The sequence below is a fragment of the Phacochoerus africanus genome, chromosome 5, assembly GCF_016906955.1.
Source record: "Phacochoerus africanus isolate WHEZ1 chromosome 5, ROS_Pafr_v1, whole genome shotgun sequence".
In the NCBI taxonomy this organism is placed as follows: domain Eukaryota; kingdom Metazoa; phylum Chordata; class Mammalia; order Artiodactyla; family Suidae; genus Phacochoerus; species Phacochoerus africanus.
Genome location: NC_062548.1, coordinates 96,602,247 through 96,628,636, shown reverse-complemented (window position 1 = coordinate 96,628,636; position 26,390 = coordinate 96,602,247). Strand labels below are relative to the sequence as shown.

At 40.5% G+C, this 26,390-nt stretch overlaps 1 protein-coding gene across 5 annotated transcripts in view; it reads left to right on the top strand.

Moving 5' to 3' along the window:
• Nucleotides 1–26,125, top strand: part of STON1 (stonin 1) — a 53,380-nt gene extending 27,255 nt beyond the window's left edge. For all 5 annotated transcript variants that reach the window (XM_047782113.1, XM_047782115.1, XM_047782112.1 and 2 more), the window contains 3 exons: nucleotides 11,323–13,296; nucleotides 20,737–20,939; nucleotides 23,110–26,125. In XM_047782113.1, the coding sequence (XP_047638069.1) occupies nucleotides 11,370–13,296; nucleotides 20,737–20,939; nucleotides 23,110–23,184 (2,205 nt within the window). In that variant the 5' untranslated portion in view covers nucleotides 11,323–11,369 and the 3' untranslated portion in view covers nucleotides 23,185–26,125. The remainder of the gene's footprint in view (nucleotides 1–11,322; nucleotides 13,297–20,736; nucleotides 20,940–23,109) is intronic.
• Nucleotides 26,126–26,390: the final 265 nt, after the last annotated feature.

The following is a 26,390-nucleotide window of genomic DNA, read 5'->3' as shown; positions in this document are numbered from 1 at the left end:
AGGGACGGGAAGTAGGGCAGGCTGAGTTATGAAAGCCGCTCTCAGACTTGACCCCAGTTGCTCCTTGGCTTTTGTTCTTGAGAACAACTGTCTCAGAGTTTCTTTCCCACAGCTTGATGTCCCAGGGCAGACACTGGGGATGGGCTTGGTGGAGAAATAGGCTCTTCTTGGGTGAGAACAGCATCCTCCAGCTTAGAGAGTTCCTGGCTCCAGGAAGGGGTGGCTCTTGCACTGGAGCTTTCTCCTTAGTGAAGGGTGGCCTGATGACACCACCGAGTTACTGGGTCTCTCGGGACCTCTGGGGTGGTAGATGCTGCCAAGCATGGACTTTAGGATCAGACAGACCTGGCCACAGTCCAGGTCTGCCTCTTACTGGCTGGGTGATTTTAGGCAAGTGGCCTAACCTCTCTGAGCCTTACTTTTCTAAAAAAAAAAAAAATTATAGTTATTATTATTATAATACATTATTATATCAACTGCTCATGGGGTTGTAAGGATTGAATAAGATTATTCACACACAGTCCTTACCTTAGCAGACCATGAGCCCCTAGTAAGTACTTGGTAAATGTCTACTGGTATACTTCATTGAACAGAATACCTGCCATTTCTGCCAAACTCCAAAATTCAGTGATTTTTTTTTTTTTTTTTTGAACTGAAGAGGGCCATATAGAGAATTACTTAATGGAAAACTGACAAGCCCATTTAAAATTACTCAGTCAAAAATTTATTGAATTGCATATTTGAGTGAGACATTTGTAGGCAATGTGGAAAATGCCCCACAGCAGAAATTGACACAACATTGTAAATCAACTATAATAGAAAAAATAACAATCTTAACAGCAACGACAAAACTGCCCTAATGAATGAGACATGACCTGTCCTGAAGTCAGAAAAAGCTCTGACTCTCAAAGAATATATAGATTTTTCTTACAATAACTTGAAAATTTGTATTCATAAATTCTTTTTGGTGAGACCATTTTTCCATACCAGTGCTTTTTATTCCAAGGCTTATTGTAAATAGTTTGCAATATTATTAATAATATTTACAGTGTTTCTATTGGTGAAAGATTTACTTTTAAAAATAATTTAGGATAAATGTATGACAATCTCTATAGTACTTTTATAAGAATTCCAGTATGATTTATTTTTTAATTTTAATTTTTTATTTTTATTTATTTATTTATTTATTTTTATTTTCCCACTGTACAGCAAGGGGGTCAGGTTATCCTTACATGTATACATTACAATTACATTTTTCTCCCAGCCTTCTTTCTGTTGCAACATGAGTATCTAGACAAAGTTCTCAATGCTATTCAGCAGGATCTCCTTGTAAATCTATTCTAAGTTGTGTCTGACATAATTTTAATTTTTTAAATTGAAACAGTTGATTTATAATATTGTGTTAGTTTCAGGTATACAGCAAGTAATTTGGTTATACATATATATATATCTATATTTTGGGGGTTCTTTTCTGTTATAGTTTATTATAAGATATTGAATATAATTCCTTGTGCTATACAGTATATCCTTTTTGTCTGTTTACTATATAGTGGTGTATATCTGTTAGTCCCATGCTCCTAATTTATCTCTCTCCCACCCTCCTTTCCCCTTTGGTAACCATAAGTTTTTTTCTATGTCTGAGAGTCTGTTTCTGTTTTGTAAATAAGTTCATTTGTACAATTTTTTTTTTTTTAGCTATAAGTGACATCATGTAATACTTGTCTTCCTGGTATGATTTCTTCAGTGGAAGAAAGTGAGGGGCAGGAATTGTGTGTAAATGCCTTTCTCATGTTTGCTGTGACTCTCCTTTGCTGACCCAGCATTTAGAATAGTAGGGATAATTCATTATTTTAGGGCTCCCCTAAATATTTTGGGGGTTGTTAAACTCTTGGCACATCCGAGGGAATTGTGCTAGGCTTCCGAATGCCACTGTCATGTGTGTCTGGGTACAAGGTTGAGAGCCGCTGTCTACCTACATCCTTGTTATTCCCATGTGAATAAGCATGTGCACTGACTTTTAATTTCTGCTTATGTTCAGTGGACTCTGATGCTGCTTTGAAAATAGGCAGTTGAAAAGAATGTCTGATAATCTTAAGGGGAGGCAAACTTACTCCCCTAGAAGCCTTCCAAACTCAGAGATTGATTTCTAGAAATTTCCACCATAATGCATTTTCCTGGGGGAGGGAGGAGGAAGTGGGATGGATGGGGAGTTTGGGATTGGTAGATGCAAACTATTACATTTAGAATGGATAAACAGTGGGATCCTAGTGTACAGCACAGGGAACTATGTTTAATCTCTTAGGGTAAACATGATGGAAGATAGTATGAAAAAAATGTATATATATGTATGACATATATATATATATATATATATGACTAGGTCACTATGCTGTATAGCAGAAATTGACACAACACTGTAAATCAACTCTAATAAAGACAAACAATACAATTTCCTTTTCTATTGGTGCCTCATTTGGAGTCTTGGTGTCTTGCACTGTCTCTGAAGTTTGTCTGGATTTGCCTTCCAGGAGTTTAAGATAATCGAGATTGACTGAAAACAGACCTCTGAAAGGGTTATGTCGGGTAGGAAAAAGGAGTTGAACCAGAGGCATCTTTGCTTCAGAGGAAGGTAGCTAGGGACTTGGTGCCAGGCATCCTGGGTTCCCAGCTCTCCACTAACTGGATCATGACTTTGGAGAAGGCACTCAAGTGCTATGGTCCCCTTTGTGTTGTTGTAAAGTTTAAACGAGATGTTGCCTGGGAAGGGGCTCTGGAATGGTAGCATTCAGGCCCTTATGGGAGGCACAGATCTGTGTTTGCATCCTACTCCATTTGCATCGCAGAGAAGAAAATTCCGAGGTTTGATAGGTGCTGTTGCTGGAATACTTTTGGATTCCAATCTCGTGAAGTAGATGGGATGCAGATGATTAAAAGAAGACTCATTCTAGATCTCTTGACTTTGAGCTTTCTCATCCCTTCCTGAGACCCAGTGGGTCTTGGGCAGACCAAAGCTCTGGACAGGATGTGGCCCCTTTTCCCTGATGGGGTGAGGATGGGTCAGGAGGAAAGGAAAGTGCTGGGTGAAATTGATTCTAGTGGTTGACTTGGGAAGAACCGACAGGGGTGGGAGATGCTTTGAGACTAAAATAGAAAGATGAAGTCATATAGTGAGGGAAGGGGCAAAAGAAGTAAGAGGGAATGGAAATACCTGTAAAAGGATTAATAAGGAAGAGCAGGAGTTCCTGTTGCGGTGCAGTGGAAACCGAATCTGACTAGGAACCATGAGGCTTCAGGTTTGATCCCTGGCCTCACTCAGTGCATTAAGGATCTGACGTTGCTGTAAGCTGTGGTGTAGGCCGAAGATGCGGCTCAGATCCTGCATTGCTGTGGCTGTGGCATAGGCCAGTGGCTATAGCTCTGATTCCACCCCTAGCCTGGGAACCTCCATACGCCTTGGGTGCAGCCCTAAAAAGAAAAAATAAAGAGGGGGAGGGGAGGGAAGAGCATAAGAGGAATACAGAAGAGGAGAAAGAGGAGCTCAGTGTGAAGCAAACCTGTCCTTGACCACAGGGAACTGGAGTCTTGGCTCTTCCCTCCAGAGCAGCATCTAAGTCCTGTGCCTTTTCGACAGGCACAAAGGTTTAGGCTCCTATTGGGCACAATTCTGTTTGGTTGAATTAAACTCACATTGCATTTGCCAAGTACCTCCCTATGGAAGAGTCCTGCATAGGACGAAGAGTGCACTTTGCATAGATTTTGTCTTCAAGGTAGGAGATTTTTTTTCAAGGTGTGCTTTTTAAAGCTCAAGGGTCACTTAAAAAGTAATGGAATTGATTTCTTTATCTGGCTTATAGAAATCACTTTTTTTCCCCATATAAGCAAAAACTGAGGAAGCCAGTATCGTCATTCCAAATTTTGAAACTCCCAGTGGGAAATGGATGAGACGGAATGTTTGGAAAAGATCAGAATAGGATTTGGTCTGAAGCTGAATTGTCTCTTCTCTTAGTCTTCTCTTTCTTTCTTTCTTTTTGTCTTTTTTTAGGGCCACACCTGTGGCATATGGAGGTTCCCAGGCCAGGGGTCTAATCAGAGCTACAGCTGTCGTCCTATACCACAGCTCACGGCAATGCCAGATCCGAGCTGTGTCTGCAACCTACACCACAGCTCATGGCAATGCCAGATCCTTAACCCACTGAGCAAGGCCAGGGATTGAACCCGCAACCTCATGGTTCCTAGTCGGATTCATTTCCACTGCACCACGACGGGAACTCCCTTCTCTTTCTTTTTAATAATCTCAACTAAAGTAGATATTTACACAATCTTTCACCCTATACGAAGAATTATTTTGGCTGGATTCCTTCTGAAGAGGGTGGGATGCGATAGATCAAGAAATAGTGCTGCTGATTTCCTGCCTCTGAGCCTCCTGGCTGCATCCTATTCAAACTCTCTCCTTCCGGCTTTGAAGGGAAAGTGTTTGATGGCAACTCCAGTCCAAGGGCAGCGACGGTGAAATGCCCTCCAGAGAGAGCCATCTGGCCTGGGCTGCCACTTCACTGTGTTTTTGTGCCCTCAGGAATGTGCAGATTTAGCAAATGACAACACTGAGCATGCCCTGTCCCCAGTGGAGCCCTGGGGCCTCTCTCTTTTTGTCTTGGCTCTTTTCCAAGCTTGAATGATTACATTGGTTGAGCCTTCACTATCCACAAGGGGAGGTGAGAAAGTGGGCCGTAGGGAGAAAAATATGCCTTTCTCATGGGCTTTATTCCAGCAGATTTTGAGTTTTCAAGTCAGTAGATCTTATGGAATTTTACTCTCTGTTAGTTTGGAAGTTTGGTCAAAAAGCCCAGTGGTAATAGAATTTCTGCTTTTGAAAAAAAAATTCTGTTGGATGTCAACCATCATAGAATTATTTGTTGGAAAGGATCTCAGAGATTATTCTATGCTAATCACTGAGTGTCCAGAGGGGCTTAGCATGCAGCCTGTGAGTGGCAGAGCAGTGACCAGCATTCGGTTAACCCAGCCTCAGGTCAGTGCTCATCACCTCTGATGTCATTAGGATAATTTCAATGCTGTACTAGATTGGGATGAAGTGACCTGGGTTCAAAGTCTGGTTCTTTCCAAGCCGGGTATATACCTAAGAGAAATGATCACACAGAAAATCTACACAAATGTTCATAGCAGTATTTTTCCTAATACCTAAAAAATAGAAGCAAACCAAATGTCCCTTTACTGATGAATGGATAAACAAAATGGGTTATCTTTACAATGAAGTATTATTCAGCCACAAAAAGGAGTGAAATTCAGATACATGCTACAACATGGATGAACTTTGAAAACTTTAAGTAAAATAAGCCAGACACAAAACAAAAAGGCCATATGTTGTAAATTCTACTTAAATGAAATGTCCAGACCTGGCAAATTTCATAGGAAAAGAAAGTAGATTGCCAGGGCCTGGGGGAGGGGGAGAGTGGGGAGTGACTTCTGGGCAAAGTTTATTTTTAGATTGATAAGAACCTTCTGGAACTAGATAGTAGTGATGGTTGCATAACTCTATGAATATCACTGAACTAAAAACATCAGTGAGTAGTCATTTAAAGTATGCTAATTATATGTCAATAAAGCTGTTAAAAAAAAAAAAAATCCTAGCTCTGCCTCTTACCAGTGACTTTAGGTAATGACTCTAAACCCAAGTAATGTCAGCTATGAAATGGAAATAATGATGTATACTTCACAGGGTTGTTTTGATAAATGAGATTATGAATTTGAAAATGCTTCCAAACTATAAACCTCTCATATTTGGGAGCTGTCAATGTGTTATAAGTTCATTATAATTTTTTTTTTTGTCTTTTTGTCTTGTTTTTAGGGCCATACCTGTGGCATATGGAAGTTCCCGGGCTAGGGATCAAATCTGAGCTGAAGCCACCGGCCTACACCACAGCCACAGCAATGCCAAATCTGAGCCTTGTCTGCGACCTTCATCACAGCTCACAGTAACGCCGGATCCTTAATCCACTGAGTGAGGCCAGGATCCAACCCATGTCCTCATAGTCAGGTTCACTAACTGCTGAACCATGACAGGAACTCCTAAATTGGGTTTTTATCTTCTCCTCCAGCACTAGCAAGGTCTAACTACATGGTAATTGTTCAAATAAATACCTTTTGGATTAAAAAAATGTTTCAATTTTTTTTGTTGTTGTTGTTCTTTTTAGGGCTGCACCCATGGTATATGGATGTTCCCAGGCTAGGGGTCAAATTGGAGCCACCGCTGCCAGCCCATGCCACAGCCACAGCAGTGCTAGATCCAAGCCACATCTGAGACCTACACCACAGCTCACGGAATGCTGATCATTAACCCCCTGAGTGAGGCCAGGGATCGAACCTGCCTCGTCATGGATGCTAGTTGGGTTCATTAACCACTGAGCCACAACAGGAACTCCAAAAATGTTGCAATTTTTAAAAATTGTGGTAAAAAAACCCAAAATTTTAACAGTTTTTAAATTCTTTTAACAAAAATTTAAGTGTATAGTTAAATACATGCACATTGTTGAACAGCAGAACTCTAGAACTTTTTCATCTTGCATGACTAAATTCTGTACCCACTGAACAGAAACACCCCTTTTCCTTCGCCTGGAACCCCTGGTAGCCACCATTTTGTTTTCTACTTCTATGAATTTGACTAATTTAGATACCTCATATAAGTGGAATAATTCAATATTTGTCTTTTTGTGACTGGCTCATTTCACTTAACACAATGACCTTAAGGCTCATCCACGTTGTAGCATGCATCAGAATTTCCTTCCTTTTTAAGGCTGGGTAATATTCCATTGTATGTATATACTATATTTTCTTTATCCATTCATCAAACAATGAACATTTTGGTTGTTTTCACTCTTTGGCTATTGTGAATAATGCTGCAGTGAACATGGGAAGGCACATAGCTCTTTGAGATCCTGTTTTCAATTCTTTTGAAGTAAGACTTCTGGATCATATGATAGTTTTTTTTTTTTTAATTTAAAATTTTTTCTTTCTTTTCTTTCTTCCTTCCTCTCTCTCTTTCTTTCTAAACAGCTGCACCTGTGCTATATGGAAGTTCCCTGGCCAGGGGTTGAATCAGAGCTGCAGCTGGGGCTTATGCCACAGCCACAGCAATCCCAAATCTGAGCCACATCTAGAACCGATGCTTCAGCTTTCTGGATCCTTGACCCGGTGAGCAAGCCAGGGATTGAACCCCTGTCCTTGCAGAGACAACATTGGGTTCTTAATGCGCTGAGCCACAGTAGGAGCTCTCATATGGTAGTTAATATTTAAAAAATTTTGAGGAACCTCTATACTGTTTTGCATTTTACATTCCCACCAGAAGTACACAAGGGTTCCATTTTCTCCACATCTTTGCCAACACTTGTTATTTTTTTGTGTTTTGTGTGTGGGTTCTTGTTTGTTTGTTTGTTTGTTGTTGCTTTCCTTTGTTTTGGTAATGGCCATCCTAACAAGTGTAAGGTGATATCTCCTTGTGATTTTGCTTTGGTTTTTTCGTTTTTTTTTTCTTTTTGCTTCCCAGTGGTATTTGGAGTTTTCAGGTCTAGAATCAGGCCTGGGATCAGATCCGAGCTGCAGTTCTGACCTAAACCGCAGCTGTGGCAATGCCAGATCCTTAATTCATTGTTCTGGGCCAGAGATTGAACCTGTGTCCCAGCACTCCAGAGATGCCGCCATTCCCATTGTGCCACAGTGGGAACCTCTCATTGTGGCTTTGATTTGCTTCTCTGAGGTGATGTTGGTACCTTTTATATACCTGTTGTCCATTTGTATGTCTTGTTTGAAGAAGTGTCTCTTCAGGTCTGTTGCCCATTTTAAAATAGGGTTAACTATTTTTTTTTTTTTTTTGCTATCGAGCTGTCTTATATATTTTGGATGTTAAACCTCTTATCAAATATATGATTTGCACATATTTTCTCCCATTGCATATGTTGCCTTTTCACTCAGTTGATTGTTTCTTTTGCTATATATAAGCTTTTTAGTTTGATGTAGTCTCACTTGTCTGTTTTTGCTTTTGTTGTCTGTGCTTTTGCTGTCATAGTGAATAAATCATTGCCAAGACCAACATGAAGTTTTCCCCTATGTTTTCTTCTAGGAGTTTTATAGTTTCAGGTCTTAAGTTTAATTTTTAATTCATCTTTAGTTGATTTTGTGTATGGTGTAAGATAAGGGTCCAATATCATTCTTTTGCTGTGGATATCCATCCAATTTTCCCTAAACAATTTGTTGATGGGACAGTTATTTTCCCATTGTGTAATCTTGGTACCTTTGCTGAGGATCATTTGACCCTATATGTGTAGGTTTATTTCTGGGTTCTATATTCTGTTATATTGGTATATATGTTGATCTTTATACCAGTAACATGCTGTTTTGATTACCAAAGCTTTGTACTATGTTTTGAAGTCAGAAAAGTGTGAGACCTTCAGCTTTGTTCTTCCTTCTCAAGACTGTTTGGTTATTTGGAGTCCTTTGAGACTCCATACAAATTTTATGGTTTTTTTTCTTCTTCTGGCAAAAAATATCATTGTGGTTTTGCATTGAATCTGTAGATCACTTTGGGTAGGACGGACATCTTAACAGTATTAAGTCTTCCAGCCCATGAATGTGGGATGCCTTTCCATTTATTTGGGTTTCTTTAGCTTCTTTCAGTAATAATGCTTTGTAGTTTTCAGTGTACAAGTCTTTTTCCTCTTTTGTTAACTTTATCTTTAAAGTATTTTATTCTTCTTGATGTTATTGCAAATGGGATTCGTAATTTTATTTTTGGGTTGTTAATTGTGTATAGAAATGCAGCTGATTTTTGTGTGTTGATTTTGTGTCCTACAACTTTGCTGAATTTGTTTATTAGTTCTAACCGTTTTTTTTGTGTGGAATCTTTAGAGTTTTCTATGTGAATTCGTGGTATCTATTATCAGACATAGTGTTACTTTTTCCTTTCTGATTTGGATGCCTTTTATTTCTTTTTCTTGCCTAATTGCTCCACTTAGGACTTCTAGTACTATGTTGGAATAGAAATGGCAAGAGTGGACATTCTTGTCTTGTTCTTGATATTAGAGAGAAAGCTTTTAGTTTTTCACCAATGAGTATGATATTAGTTGTGGGCTTTTCACATGTGGCCTTAACATGTTGAGGGAGTTTCCCTCAATTCCTCCTATGTTGAGTGATTCTTTTCTTGAAAAGATACTGAGCTTTGTCAAATACTTTTTCTGCATCTATAAGATGATCATGTGATATTCATTCTTTGTTCTGTTAATGTAGTACATCATATTGCTTGATTTTCATAAGTTGAACTATCCTTGTATCCCAGGGATAAATCCCACTTGATAATGGTGTATGGTCCTTTTAACCTACTGTTGAATTTGGTTTGCTAGTTTTTTTTTTTTTTTTTTTTTGGTGAAGATTTTTGCATTTATATTCACCAGGGTTATTGGCTTGTAGTTTCTTTTTTTTTGTAGCATCTTTGGCTTTGGTATCAGAGTAATGCTGGCCTCATAAAGTGGTTTTGGAAGTGTTCCCTTCTCTTCCATTTTTGGAAGAATTTGAGAAGGCTTAGTATACTTCTTTAAATGGTAGAATTCTCAAATGAAGCTATCTGGGCCTGAGGTTTTCTTTTTGAGAGGTTTTGACATTTGATTCAATCTCCTTACTAATTATAGGTCTGTTCATATTTTCTGTTTCTTTATGATTCCGTCTTGGTAGAAAGTTTCTAGGATTTTACCCATTTCATTTACATTATCCAATCTGTTGGCATACAGTCGTTCATAGTAGTCCCTTATAATCATTTAAAAATTTTTGCAACATCTAATTGTAATGTGTCCTTTTTCATTTCTGATTTTGAGTATTTTCTCTTTTTTTCTCAGTCTAGATAAGGTTTGTCAACTTTGTAGATCTTCTCAACAACTCTTAGTTTGATTTTTGTCTATTTTCTATTTCTTTTTTTTTTCTCTAGACTTTATTCTTTCTTTCATTCTGCTAATTTTGGGCTTCGTTTGTTTTTCTCTTTCATTTTCTTGAGCTTTAAAGTTATGTTGTTTATTTGAGATCTTTCTTCTTTTTTAATGTAGATGTTTACCACTGCAACTCTTAGTACTGCTTTTGCTGCATACCGTAAGTTTTGTTATGTTGTGTTTTCCCTTTTGTTTGTCTCAAATTATTTCCTAATTTCCTTTTTGGTTTCTTCTTTGATCCGTTAGTTGTCCAAGAGTGTATTGCTTAATTTCTACATGTTTGTGAATTTTCCAGTTTCTTTTTTCTGCTCTTGATTTCCAGCTTCATTCTTTTGTGGTTGGAAAAGATAATTCACATGATTTCAGTCTTTTAAAATTTGTTTAGACTTTTCTGTGACCTAACATGTGATCCGTCCTATAGAATGTTCCGTGTATGCTTGAGAAAAAATGTGTATTTTGATGCTGTTGTATGAGAATGTTTTGTGCATGTCTGATAGGTCCATTTGGTCTATAGAGGTGTTCAAGTCCTCTATTTCCTTATTGATATTCTATCTGGGTGTTCTATCCATTATTAAAATTGGGGTATTGAAATCCCCTGCTATTATTGTGTTGCTGTCTCTTTATCCTTTCAGCTTTTAAAAGTTTGCTTTATATATTAGGGTGCTCTGATGTTGGGTTTATACATACTTTTGTCATATCTTCCTGGTGAGCTGACTCTTTTATCATTATATAATGACCTTCTTTGTCTCTTGGGTGTTTTTGACTTAAAGTCTCTTTTGTCCTGTATGGCCACCCCTTCTCTCTTTTGGTTTTTATTTATGCAGCATATCTTTTTACATCCTTTCATTTTCTGCCTGTGTGTGTCTTTAAATTTAAATGGGTCTCTTGTAAACAACATGTGGTTAGAACTTGTTTTTTTTAAATCCATTCAGCCATCAAAATTGTTACAGTTTTTGGAGTTCCCATTGTGGCTCAGCAGAAACAAACCCAACTCGTATCTATGAGGATGCGGGTTCAATCCCTGGCCTCGATCAGTGGGTTAAGGATCTGGCGAGCTGTGGTGTTGGTCACAGACCAACTTGGCTCTGGCATTGCTCTGGTTGTGGCTATGGTGTAGGCTGGCAGCTATGGCTCTGATTCAGTCCCTAGCCTGGGAACATCCATATGCCACAGGTGTGACCCTGAAAAAAAAGTGTTACAGTTTTAAATTAAAACATTTCTTTAAACTCAGTTAATCTATAAATCTGGATGCTTTTAAATCTAAGTACTTCTCAGAATTAAGACCTCTCGTAACTGGAATTTTTCCCCCTCATTTTATATTCTCTTTCTCCTCTAACAGAGACGTCTTATCTGATTCATAGACAAGACCACAATCTGATCCCAAAGATGTGCTCCACGAACCCAGGGAACTGGGTCACATTTGATGATGACCCCACTTTTCAGTCCTCTCAAAAGTCAAAGAATTTCCCTTTGGAGAACCAAGGCATCTGTAGGCCAAATGGACTTAAACTGAATCTTTCTGGTCCTAAGGAATTTCCCAGTGGATCTTCCTCCACCAGCAGTACCCCCCTCTCCTCTCCCATCATAGACTTTTACTTCAGTCCAGGACCTCCAAGTAACTCTCCTCTTTCTACACCTACCAAAGACTTCCCAGGTATTCCTGGCATCCCCAAAGCAGGGACTCATGTGCTTTATCCTATTCCAGAATCATCTTCAAACAGTCCACTTATCCCAGGAGCAGATTCTTCCTTATTGCCTACTAAACCAACCTGTTTAACCCATGCTTCCTTACCCAATGACCACTCGTGTATACATGCAGCTCCCAAAGTGGGCCTTTCAGATGAAACGAGCCCTCGCCAGGCTGAAAGCCCAGGGTTCCAGAGTGATACTCCCCAGTTTCAGTATTTTCGGGAGGACTGTGCCTTTTCAAGTCCATTTTGGAAAGAAAAAGGCAGTGCTTCCCAGCCCACCTTTGATCCTTCAGGAAGCAGAAAGACATTTCCAGCAAGAGACAAAGAGATACCCATTGATCAAAAAGGCTTAAATCAGGGTTCACTCAACTACATCTGTGAGAAACTTGAGCATCTCCAGTCCGCTGAGAACCAAGACTCATTTGGAAATTTGTCTATGCGGTGTCTGTATGCTGAAGATGCTGCCTCTTCCTTTGTCCCCCACATGCTCTTCAGGAGTCAGCCAAAAGCTGGATGGTCTTTCATGCTGAGGATTCCTGAGAAGAAGAACATGATGTCTTCTCGCCAGTGGGGGCCAATTTTTCTAAAAGTCTTACCTGGAGGAATTTTGCAGATGTATTATGAGAAGGGATTAGAAAAACCATTTAAAGAGTTACAGCTCGATCCATACTGCAGACTTTCTGATCCCAAACTTGAGAACTTTAGTGTGGCAGGAAAAATCCATACTGTGAAGATCGAACATGTGTCTTACACAGAAAAAAGGAAATACCATTCTAAGACAGAAGTAGTTCATGAACCAGACATAGAACAGATGCTGAAGTTGGGGTCCACAGAGTACCACGACTTCCTTGACTTTCTGACCACTGTGGAGGAGGAGCTGATGAAGCTGCCAGCTATTTCAAAACCAAAGAAGAACTATGAAGAACAAGAAATTTCCCTGGAAATTGTGGACAACTTTTGGGGTAAAATCACTAAAGAAGAAGGAAAACTGGTTGATAGTGCTGTGATAACTCAAATCTTTTGCCTCTGCTTTGTGAATGGGAACACAGAGTGCTTTTTAACCTTGAACGACCTTGAGCTGCAGAAGCGTAATGAACACTATTTTGAAAAAGACCCAGAAAAGAAGAGGATTGATATTCTTGACTACCATTTTCATAAGTGTGTAAAAGCACAGGAATTTGAGCAATCCAGAATTATTAAGTTTGTGCCTCTGGATGCCTGCCGGTTTGAGCTGATGCGTTTCAAGACTCTGTATAATGAGGAAGATCTTCCCTTTTCACTCAAGTCTGTCGTGGTTGTCCAGGGGGCATACGTGGAGCTTCAGGCCTTTGTTCACATGGCCCCATTGGTCCAGAGACCATCCCATGCCAGTTCCTTGAGGTACTGTGACAACATCATGATACACTTTCCAGTCCCTTCACAGTGGATCAAGGCCCTCTGGACCATGAACCTCCAGAGGCAGAAGTCCCTGAAAGCCAAAATGAACCGCCGGGCATGTCTGGGGAGTTTACATGAACCTGAATCTGAACCTGTCATACAAGTCACTGTGGGGTCAGCAAAATATGAGAGTGCCTACCGGGCTGTGGTATGGAAGATAGACCGGCTTCCCGATAAAAATTCAAGTAAATATTCAACACTCCAAGCTAATTTTCATGTGAAATCACTTACATGTTTTCACCCTCTTTCTCGGGTTTAAACCAGGCTGAGACAGATGGTAACTTCAGTCAGCTGAAGTCACATGTACATTCTGGGTGGGAGACGGACCATTTCGTCAAACAGCTGGTTTATTTTGTCTCCTGATGCCTATTTCTACCAGATAAGTTTTATATAAGAATTTTAAAAAACATTGTAAGAAATACCATCCACAGCTAGGATTTTGTTATGGATGGTGGTACTGAGGGGAAATTTCTAGCTGGACCTCCTGACCTCAACCATCAACCTCAAATATTAAAATTATCATTCACATAGCTTAGATTCCCTAATTAACCTTTTAAGATCTATCATCCTGTAAATATACCTGAACCTTTTTTGTATTTTCAGCCACTACCACCTCCTCCTTAGATTTTGCTCCCTGATTCTTAAGACTACCTTTCATTTGTACCAAAGTCAATGTCTTTAGCTGAATTGACCAATTTGACCATCTTGACAAGTTGTTTCAGAATTAGGAGGACACCACCTTCTCATTAAAATTCAGTTAAATTTTTTTTTTAATTTGAAAAAAAAAAAAAAAAGCAGTGAATCCGGAAGTTCAGAACTCTGAAAAGACAGTCCTAGAGCACCACGTTTATCTTAGAATAGTAAGTTAGTAGTGGGTAGAACAATAACGTAACAAAGCACAGTTTGAAATGAGGGCTACTGCCTGTTTTAGTTCAGTTAATTCTAGCAGAACGCTGGGCTATGGAGGTAAGTTGGGGGAAGATTTGGGGCATCTGAGTTGCTGCATTCATCATTGAATCAAACCTTTATTGAGCACTTTCTGTTTACCAAATGCCACATCAGGTACTGGGGCTAAAAAGGAGTAAAATTGAGCCATGCTTCCAAATCGTCCACAGCTGGTCTAGTCCTTCAGGGTAATTTAATTTCACTGCAGGGCCCTCCACGCTGTGGACTTCAGAGGAAGCATTTTTTTATTCAGGGTTTCTCAAAACTGGATGTAGGTTAGAATAGCCTGGGAGCTTTCAAATGATCTTGATATTCAGGCTCAAGCCAGTAAAATCAGGCTCTCTGGGGGAGGGCCCAGGCACCCAGATGTTTTGAGAGCTGCCCAGGTGAACCTAGTGTGCAGCGGGGGTTGTGGGACGCTGCTGTGCAGACCTCACAATGTTTTGGAGCAGAGAGAGCAAGCCCCGGACTCCAGTGGACATGAGGGGCAGCAGGGACTGTGCCCCAGAGGGTGCAGGCCCACCTTGTCTGTGCCCTGCAGTTGGCTCGCTTAAAATCTACCAACTGAGAGTGGAACTTGGGCTGCAGACAGGGTCCAGCAGGAGAGACACACAGTGGGAGGCTGAGGAGCCCCAGGCCCCTGTGCTCCCCTGCTTTCTCCATTCTTGCCAAATTCTCCACGGAGTTCTGACTCACGGTAGTTACGTTCTAGTTCTGCAGAATAGCAAGGGATGCGGAGGCTCAGGGCTGGGAGAGGCAGTGATGGGCTAGAATGCTCACCGGTGTGGCCTCTATCGGCACCTCCTGGTCACCCCCAGTGGGATGGGAATATCGTTCGTGATATAATCCATGGAGGTAATGAGTCCTGCCTTTTGATAGCACTTGCTGGAGGAGCAAATTAAGACCATTCTCAGATTATCTTCCTCCCAGGGAGAAAAATTCTGAGGCTTTGGGTATGAGGCTCCAAAAAGGCTCTCTTCTCAGAGTTACTTGTAAAAATCAGAATATTATTGCCTTTTATTTTGCTACCCACAAAAGGAAAGAGAGAAAGTCAGGCTGGAAGGCTGACTGTAACCTCTGTCCATAGATGTCTGAGGTCTGGGCGATAACCTGACTCTTGTTCTGCTTTGGACTCAGAGATGGTCACTGTGCCTGGAACAAAAGGTCAAGTGTAGCTTTTGCATAGATTTGCAGCCAACGATTATGCACCTGAGAGGGGCATAGAGGACTCGGCCTGCTGGCTTGTCCAGGTGGGGTCAGAGGGGCAGGGGGACGGGTTGGCAACAGACCTACCCCAGCTGCTCTGTTCAGAGCAGCCACTCCAGCTGGACCCTCCAGGGCAACCACGCTCCTTTTTCAAACGGAGAACCCATAAAAACCATTCTTTTCTAATTTTAGAAGGGGCCCAACATGTAAAATTTCTTGTGGAAACGGTCCTGTGCCTAACACTGCATTCTCTCAGCATTAATGGTACAGTTAATTGATTCAATCAGTTCCATTAGAGGGCTCGCTTATTCACACATCTGTGCCCCAAACACCCACTGAGTTTCCTCTAGGTACAGGCTCTATGCTGGGTGCTTGGAGATAGATACAAAAGGATCCTTACTGTTGGGAGACATCCTTGTAGTGGGCAAGGGGGACCCTGGTGCGCCTTGGAAATGTGCTCTGTTCTATTCCAGGCCTCTGTAGACAGATCTAATAGGGATTCCAGAGAAAGGGGTGGTCATCTGCCAGGGGGAGTAGGGAAGGCTCGGCTGGGGAGGGGATGCTTTGGCTTTCTATCCATAAAGGATAGAAACTGCAAAAGCACAGCCATGTGGATGGGGGATGTTACCTGAGTTTTGGGTCCCTAGGGGATAATTGGAGAGGAAGCCAGTGTTTGAAGAGAGCTGTGCTGTGGGGTGTGGAGGTTGTCAGCAGGATCTGCAGAGTGTTTTCAGACATGACTGCTGTAAGATCCTTGTTTTATTTTTTATGTATATATGTATGTATGTATTTTTTTTTTGGCCATTTCTTGGGCCGCTCCTGTGGCACATGGAGGTTCCCAGGCTAGGGGTCAAATCGGAGCTGAAGCCACTGGCCTACGCTAGAGACACAGCAATGCGGATCCGAGCTGCACCTGCAACCTACACCACAGCTCATGGCAACGCCCGATCCTTAACCCACTGACCAAGGCCAGGGATCAAACCCGCAACCCCATGGTTCCTAGTTGGGTTCGTTAACCACTGAGCCACGCCGTGAACTCCATAAGATCCTTGTTTTAGACTGTCAGGCGTATATTGTGGAGGAGAGATTCAGGAATAGATTATAGGTACAGGGAGGCTGGTAGGAGGAGGAGAGAGGCTGAGCGAGGCCAGGAGCGGGGTGGGGGGCGGTTAGGGGACACTGAGACAGAGGTGAGGGATGGGTGAGCAAATTCAGAAGTGGCGACTGCTAGACAGTGACAGGTGATCTGGGGGGAAGGGGAGGGACTGGGAGGAGGTCAAGGCCTCTGGCCTTGATATCTCAGTGGGTGATGGTACCATTAGTTGTGATAGCCTGTGATCCTCCCTTCATCCCTTTTAAAATGTTTCCCAGCCCTGGTTGCATGTTAGAGTCCTTGGAATCATGAGTTCGGTATTTAGGTGTTTCTGCCGTGGTGCAGTGGGTTAAGGACCCAGCATTGCTACAGCTGTGGTGTGGGTCACAGCTGTAGCTCAGATTTGACCCCTGGCCTGGGAACTTCCAGATGTTGCAGGTACAGCCAAAAAATAAATAAATAAACACCCATATTTAGGCCCCATCCCTACCAACCAGACTCCAGGGGTGTGAGGCCCAGGTATTGGTGCTTGTTAAAGGCTCTCCTTGCAGCCAGGGTTGAGAACCTCTTGCCTGGTACCTGTCCTGGGAGACCTGTCATGGCCTCCTCAGCATCACTGCTCCATGCCCTGTGTCTCCCTGTGTCTTCTAGAGCCCTATTATTGCCCTCCCGTTCGTATTTACCAGCAGTTGAGCTCGCTGAGAACAATTACAAGGATGGGCATTCCCAGAGAGGCTGACTGGACTTGGTCTTGGCCTTGGGGAATTCTTGTGGAAGACTGTCATAGCACATGGAGGGATGTTTTACAAGCATTCCGGCCAATTACACGGTGAGAATTCACTGAACAAATCCTTTGGGATCAAAGCTGCTTGGCTCAGATCAGATCTGTGCACCAAGGGGAGGCCTGGGGAAAAGGCGGTGAGGCTGTGTCTGGTGGAGTTGGGGCAGGGGATGGGCACAGAGGGCAGCTCTGAGCCAGGCTGGAGCTGGACACTTCTGGGATCACATGACCCTGTCACTGAGGCTTCTCCATGATTTGGGTGGGGGTGGGGAAATGCAAAGAGCAAGAGGGTGCCTAGCAATGTGCTGTCTTGGAGGAAGCATAGAAAGACTGAGGAAGTCTTTGTCTTTAAGGCAATGCTTCTCAAACTTTCGTCTGCATAGGGATCACCTCGGCAAAATGTAGACTCTGTAGGTGGGGCTCCCCTTCTTGTGTTTCACACACCTGCTCCAGTGATGCCCATGCAGCTGGCCTATGGGAGGACTGCGTGCAGAGGAGCAGGGGCTTAGAATGCTCTCTATGTGCCTCTGTGATTTTAAAATCACTTGGGTGTTTAGAGAACAGAGGATTTTAAAAGAAAGTCTTTAAAACATTTCCTTTCAAGCTAGTTTCTGAAAAACCTGCGCTATTACAGAAAATGAAAAAATGGAAACTAAAAATGTCTATTTTAATTAGTACATATATAAAGTGTTAAAAAAATTTTATGCCTCTTCTGGGGATTTGTGAGATCAGGTTTGATCTTTCCTATTGGTGAAATCACTTATGTGTATTTTCAGGGGAGATGTAAAGGGATACTGGCTCCTGGGGCAGGTAGCTAAGATTGTTAATTCAGACTAAGGTGTGAGTGACTGCATAGACCCTTTCTTGAGCGTAAGTTTTGGGATGAGAAAGAGAGGAGGAGGTGGTGGAGAAGAAAGGGAGGGAAATGGGGAGGGAAAGGATGAAGGAAAAGGGAGAAGAGAATGAGGACAATTTAGCCATAGCGGTACATAGAGTAGCATAGAATTAGGAAGGGAAGTGAGAATGGTGGAGGGTTAGTTAACAAATGTGTCTATCTCTACTTTCTCAATTTTACCAATTTTTAGATGTAATTTGCTTTTATTTTTCTCTTTGCTCTCTCATCAGCACATTGATTATTCTCTCCTCCTCCACTTGTGTCATTCTCCTACCATTCATTTCCTCCAGCTCTCAACAATTCAGTTTCAGATGTGAAAGATTTTGGTTTAGGAGGGTTGTGGTATCTACCAGACCTAAATAGTTCCTGTGATTTGCATTCCTAATCCTAAGAAAGTGATGAGAGAATAATTACCAAAGCGTGAGAGTGCCCCCTGATGGTCAGTACTGAGATAAATAACGTGATTTTCCTCCATCTTTGATTCACTTGTAAATTCCACAAGGATCATTTGAGCCCCAAATGTGCCAGACTTGTGCTAAGGACAAACATGATACCTCTGTTCATGGACATCGAAGTTGAAAGAGAGTCTGAATTATTGAACAGTAGAATATTTAGAATTTTAAAAGCCAGGGAAAATATGCCAGAAACCTTGAAAGGAAAAATGTTCTTTATCTTTTACTTTGTTTGTTTGTTTGTTTGTTTTGGAAAAGTGGGTAGAAGGTTTTGTATCTAACATTTTTGGATTACTAGTTCTTCAACTTGGGTAATTATTAATTGCAAAAGTTCCACAAGAGTTTTTCTTTAAAATGTGAATATCAAGTTAGATCATCTCCAATATCATTTTCAGCTCTAAAAGCGTAGAATTCACAGTCCTTTCACTAGCACAGTTATACTAATTAAATAATAACATTGGACTTATAATCGAAGAGCACTTTGCACTTCTATCTATACTGCTACATTATACTACATCTCCAAATCTCCGTGTGTGCCAACTGGTTCGTTTTATCCTCACAACAGTCCCATAAGCTTCGTACTGTTATTATCATCATCATCACCCCCACTTTCAGATGGGGAAACTGAGGCTCAGAGAGATCAACTAACTTGCCTAGGTTCACACACCTTTCAAGGAGCAGAGCTGAGATCTGACCCGGGGCAGTTTGAGTCCAGTGTTTATGTGCTTAACCAGTAAGCTGTAAGTGACTAAAGAGGGCCTGAATTAAGCTTAAATAAACTTACTGTGTCCCGCAGACAGAAGGCTAGAAAGGGTAATGGATTGTGGAATCTCCCCTGTTGATGTGTGTGTGTGAATAAAGTTGTCACTTGCCTGCAGTGGTTTGGGTAGCGCAGGGTGCCTGTGAGGCTGCTGTTGTCTTACCCTGTCTATCCCTGGTGGGGACGGCTAATGAGCATCTGTTGGTTAATTGATGGATGACTTCTCAAGGCCTTTTACAGCCTTAGAATTCTATTAGTCTCTCTACAAGAAACAGGTTGTAAGGAATGAAAGGCAATTTATCTTTTAAGAACAAGTGAAATCCTTTAAACTCTTGTTTTTGTGCCCAAAGCTATATTCTGATGGAAATGTTCTTTCTTGAGTTATGTCAGTGGTACAATAACTTAATCTGGCTTTTGAAATTATTATCATCTCATACATTTTTGTAAGTAAAGATAGCTTCATGGGATATGCAGATGCTGTGGACAAGGCAGCAGAATCATGGAATGTTTATATGGTTACACGTTGCTCCATTGTAACCCGTACATAAACACACACATGCATAAACGTGCATGACCCCTCTTAAAATTTTTGTGTGTATCTGTTATCCTTAGGTCTGGCACAGAGCCTGGCTTATCATAAATGCTCAGTACACAGCAATTTGAATTAAGTGAAAACAAATATTAGGTTGAAACATTCAAAGTCAATATGCCCTTCTCTGCACTGGACATGCAGCCAAAGCTTTTAAGGAGGGTGGGTGAGAATTAATGTACTAAAAAATAATCTGTTCCACTAAAAAAAAGAATTCTTGGCCTAGAATTTTTCTAAAGGGTCAGAAAATTCATTAATTTTAACCTTTAAAAAATCAGAATTCTTTATAATGTGACTTAATTTAGGCTGAAATTTACCTTTGCATTATATATATAAATAAATAAAATGGTAAGAAAATGAATAAATTAAGATTTATTGTAAGATCTTATTTAGTCTACTTAGAATTTTTTTTCAGATTCTATGCATATTGTAGTCAAATAATGATGCTTAATATAAATTTTACTCATCTTTTAATTTAAAAAACAGCCTACTTCTATTATTCTGAAATAGAATCACCCAATAGAAAGCACTCAAATATGAATTTGATATAATTCTGGATTTTTTATCACTGTATTGTTGGTCATTGTTTTATCTGAATAATTAAATAACATTAAACTTTTTTTTTAAAGAAAAATTGAAAACATTTTGGGAGTGAACATATGCAATTATATAATGAAAAAGTTGTACTTACTTGAGAACTAGTACTTAAAAAATGTTGGTAACTTTTTCCCTAGTTAGTGCAAAATCATGAATTCTGATGGTATGTTGTTTAAATGGAACTCACACAGCCATAGTGCTCATGGAATTGCTTGTTAAAGAGAGGGATGTGTGCCTCTTATGCTCAAGAGAAATGTTCTTTGGCTACTGAAATACACTGACTGACCATTTGATGTTTTTCTTCAAGGTCCTGATCATCCCCATTGTTTGTCATACAAACTAGAACTTGGATCAGACCAAGAAATTCCCTCTGATTGGTATCCATTTGCTACCGTTCAGTTTGGGATTCTTGACACCTGTGCCTCAAGGACAGAGGTCAGGTCTCTGGGGGTGGAGAGTGATGTCCAGCCACAGAAACATATTCACCAGCGAGCTTGCTACAACATCCAGGTACATTTGGGGCTTCTGAAGCTGAGACCCAGTTTGGCTTTAGATGTTTGCTTTGCCCTCCTAAGTAAACGTGTATGTATATGCGTGTATTTGACCTGGAAAAGAGCCCAGCCATGGAAACTCGATGGTCACCAGTGAGCCTAGTTCTTCCCCTCAGTTCTAGAGCATGTCAGGAATCTGAGGACACAGTGCCATGTACTTAATTCAGTTCTCAATGAAAAATAGAATATCGCAAATAAATTCACATTTCAGAAGCATATTTATAATAAAGATTTTGTTAGAATAGCTTTTCCCAAAATGTGTTTGTGGAACATATGTCTGATATAATGATCCAAGAAAAAAAGAAGTTGGGGAATGCCATATATTAATGTTGAATGAAGGCTCTGAGAAGTCCTGCAGTAAAGAAACTTGTTAAACTTAACTCAGTTCCTCCTAGCTCATCTATTATGGAAGAATCTTGTCTCTATGGGCGTGTGATTGTAAAACACTTATCATTATCTTCTGGAATAGTATTCCTTGGAGAACACTTTGGGAGATGCTGAGTTATTCTATCACAAGTTTTAAATGTTCACCATCAGCTCTTCTGCATTCTTGCACCAGATAAATTAAAGAGCAACATACACTTGCATGTGTTCCTAGACTTGCCTTTCCTTCTCATGTTCAAAGTTAGTAGATAGAGAGATAATCTCTGCCACCTATTTCGCATAGTATCTTGAAACAGTGTGACTAGATTAGACATTAACACCAACTGGTGGTTCTATAATGTAGTAACATAAGTCTGGATTTTTCTTTATTTTGGACTATCTATTTAGAATCTGCATGTTCAGGGCCTGTGGTTTTCTCCATTGGTGAAATTAATGAGTGGGTGCTGTTCTGTGCAGCCCCTTCAGGACTGAAGGACCTATTTCCTCAGCAGCTGGGAGTTGGCCTGGATGCAGATGCCATGTTCCAGGTCATTCCCCCTGCCTGGGGCAGCCTCTGTCCAATGACTGATAGATCTGGGCTCTAAAGACCCTCTTACCTCAAGTTGGAGTAGCTCCAAAGGTGCTCCTAGCTTCAGCCCTCCCTGGGCATCGGCTCAAGCCCCTGCTGTGACTGCATTGCAGCCCAGCTTCTCTCTTCCTATTCTGCTTCCTTCCCTTCCCTTCCCTGCCTGTCAGGTGTTGACCCCAACAGCAACGCCCCATAAACTTTTGCACAGCAGTCTCCATCTCAGCATCTGCTTATCTGGGGAACCTGACCTCTAACACCAGGCGTTTAAGTGTGACTGAAATACATGTCAAGTGCACATGGAGACTCCATTTATACCTATTTCCTGTTCGGGGGCTGTGCAAGTTTTACATTGTGGTAGAGGACCACTCAAAATTGTATATCACAGTCTTTTCAGCTTAAATAGCATTTATTCATTGATCTGCGCTTGGTGGTGGTCAGTTTCAAAATGTTATCTTCCCTTTAGTGAGTATTTATTGAGCCATTTTCAAGTGCCAGGGGCTGCTGCAGATGCTGGGGACCCAAGGGTGAATAAGAGAAGCTCCCTGTCCCCATAAAGCCTGATTTCTAGTGGCAGAAAAATAATTGGTAAACAAATAAACAACATAATTTTAAGTAGTGACAGATCCTAAGAAGAGAATAAAACAGGATCAGGGTAGAGAGTGATGGAGAGAAGGCTTCTGATTCCAGAGTGGTCCAGGATGGCTTCTGTAAGGAGGTTGTGCTTGAGGTAAGATGAAAAAGGCAAGGGACAGGCAGATGGTTTGGCCCAGCTGGTTTACTATTGTGAACTAGTTTAAGTAGATAATTTTGGGTGTGCTCTAAATCTCAGGTGGGCCAAAGCTGGATATATGGTACTTGGGGATATAATTGATCACATGGCTAGCCAGATTTGTATATGTCTCATCAATATATGTATTCTCTATACATTTTATAAGACCTGGGTTTGACTTAGAAGAAAGTTTCAGTCCTCTTCAGTATCTGTCCCGAGAGGGAAGGATTTGTGGGCTCTGTTGTCCAAAAGGAGAACATTCATTTGAGAGGCTGGAGGAGCTGCATTTGAGTCCAAAGGATGAGGTGGCCTTAGTCCTTGTCTCATGTATAAAACCAGGACTGAACAGGGGTGAGCACTTGTTGATGCATTTGTTGATGCTGCCCTTATTCTGCTTTTGCCTAACAGGTTGAAATAGAAAAGAAGTGGATTAAAATCGATGGAGAAGACCCAGATAAAGCTGGAGACTGTGTAACTCAGTAGGAGCAAGTGTTGGTGCTGATGACCTGCTTTTCAAATCTGCAGTTCACAGAAGCCACACAAAGTTCTACTACTGTACGGTGGAAATGACAGGTCCAATAACTATGCTCAGAGAAGTGTAGACCTGAAACTGAACCATCTATATTTTATGCTTTTGATAGGTTTGTACCCTAGGAATTTGGTCTAAAATGGGTCTATAATTTTCATGGTGTTTTTGTTTCTTAGTGAAACTCAAAGGCACTCTCATTCAGTGTGTGACCTGACAGCCCCTTGGTTAAAGCATTTTTGATTTTTGATTACTCAGTGGCTCATTGTTTTATAGCATAGATTACTTGGGTGCCGTACGTAGTATCCTCCAGTCCCCATCTTTATTGTTAAATTGCATCTGCAGTGGAGGAGAAGGCAAAGGAGACAGAAACCAAGACACTTAATTTTCCCTCTTGCTCTGCTCCGAAATGTGACTAGTTGTAGAACAATGTTGAAACCACAGGCTAGAATGGAGATAAGGACCTATATCTGATTCTGAATTGTTTATCTTCCTGTCCTATTACCGCATTGGTGAGTAATCATCAGCTATATTTTTTGCCTGTTTTCCTCCGCCTGTATTATTATTTTCAAAATGTATTTCTATTCTGGCGTGTGTTGCAATGATGCTAGTTCTGTTGATATACATGTTTTAGTACAAGTCACTAAGACATACTGCCATTTGCTTGGAGAGATTCCTTTCAAAATGGCATCCCAGTATTGGACACTAGTTAAAATATTTATAGGTTAAAAATGAATTTTTAAAGTTCATGAATATTTTCCAAAAGTGCAGACTCTAAGAATGTATTCTGATAAAGTATTGTTTGTAATTAACACAGGACTCTCTGGAGTGGAAGTCTAAATCATATTATTATTTTATGCCACTTCCACGATCATGCTATTTATGCTAATTCTGCTTGGAGTCTTTTTCTTTATAAGATGAGCAAAGTGAAAGACACTAGATTATTTTACCTAGATTTCTAAGAAGTGACATTTCTCTTCTTCAAAGTCAGGTAAATGTTTGTTTTTTAATGAAAAGCCAGTGGTGTTAGCAGTTATAATTCTGTTTATAATTTCCTTTCAGCATTTACAGTGAAAGGTCAGAGTTTTAAATTTATGAAATCTATATACTAGGTATTTTTTGTCAGAAAAAGATGTGGAAAAAACTTGTGGTGTTAGTACACCCTCAATTTATGTTGATCCTTAAATATGATTAGGAGATATTTTTCTCTGTTTACTAGATTAAAGTCAAAACTGATATAATCGTGTTTTTCCAAACAACATTATTTGTTGGCCTGCAAAGTCGATCTCATACATTTCATTTAATGTTACATCACATTCAGTTTAATCTGCTCAAAATGCAGATTAAAAGCAACACTTATGATGGTCTGTATCCATCAGCAGATTTAATGCTTTTCATTATTTTACTGTAAAGGCAAAGAATGCAAAAGTTGACTTAAAATGAATTGGTATTGCTCTTTTTAACTTCACTTGATGTATTGCTCATAATATCATTTGCTTGAGATTCACTGTTGATGTATAGGAGAGTAAATCTATGTGTGTGTCATTTAAAAACAAAAACAAAAACACCGCAAACTTCACCATCCTGCCTCTTTGGTGTGGCCTGTTCTGGACTGACTTTAGTCTGCTCAGAATACCTATGGAGGCAGGTCAAACCTGAAGCTGCTGCGGGATCCCAGGGACGTTAGCTGGGTTAATTACCACTGCCCCTTTCAAATCTGTTTTATGGCATCCTGCCCATTAAGAACTCAGAGTCTGATTCAGATGAACTTAATGAATATTTACACCTCAAAGTCATTTCAGCATAGGGTTCAATTAATCGCTCCTCAGGCTTCACAGGTGCCAGTATGTGCGGGTACCTCACTGCTGGGGTCATTTATTCACCAGCCTTCCAGCCTTCAGGAGCATTTCAAGCTTCTGTGCTGGAAATATAACAAAAGGCTGCCTGAAGCCGGAGTTGAGTTTCTGCGGCAGTGCAAAGGTTGATGGCAGGAACAGCGGGGCACTGCAGCATAATTATTAATTTGCACATCTATTAGGATCCTTAAATATTCATTACTTAGCATTAAATTAGCATTCTGTGTAGGGTGGAGAGGCTCTTTAATACAATTCTTCGGACCTCAGAAATGGCGGAAGGTCAAATGCAATGGTGATGCTCCAAGTGAAAAACCAGGTTGGGTCCATTGAGACTTAAAAGTAGGTAGAATCTCCTTTGCCAGGAATTAAGTGATGATCTTCAAAACAAAAAACACCCACTTTTAAGGTCGAGAAGGGGGGAAGAAATGAGTAAAGGAGGAACTATTCCTTTCTAGCATTTCAACTTAGGTAATTTAGATCAACGCTTTAGGAGTTCGACCCTTGCGGGGTCAGGTGTTTAATTGACACAATGGCAGACGTCCAAGGAGTTGACCAGTTTGGGATGAATTATTCTGCTCTAATTGGTCTGGTCTGATTGCCTTACCAGCCAAAGGATCATATTAACTGTATAAATGAATTCATGGCTTGATGGTTACCTGATCAGTTGTACAGATCTGAATTTAAGGACATTTCCTTTTAACGGGAATAGAAATAGTTGATCCATTAAAAAGTATGAAAAGAAAAAAACCTTTCCAGCATAAATAAAAGCTGGCATTTTTGATCCGATTTATATATTTGGCAGTTCGAGGATTTTTAGTTCTCTTCATTCTGGATCCGTGTTTATGATATAGTCCTTTCCCTAGTAAATTCAGTTAGAAGGCCTTCCTTAATAATGACTAAGTATTATTATATCTTACTCAAAATATGATTTTATTTCATATCAATACAAATATAAAACAAGATTGAGCCTTAATAACCATGTAACAAAGTATTTTGTAGATCATGTATTGATTTTTTAAAATTAAAGATGTATTTCAAATTATTTGTGCAGTGCACTGGACTTATATCTTCGTAAGGTCTGGGGCTATTTTTTTTTTTAAGTTATGAAATCAATTTCAATAACCTTAAACAATTGACTCTCTGTCAGGCAAATGTATACTGCTTCACTATTAAGGAGGCAGTGAACACGGTGTTTTGGCACATCTTGGAAACATAGCACCATCACACTACCATTTGTGATGTTAAAGGATGCTTTTTAAAAGAGGATCTCGTCATTACTCTTACAAAGAAATGATAGGAGCCCGTGC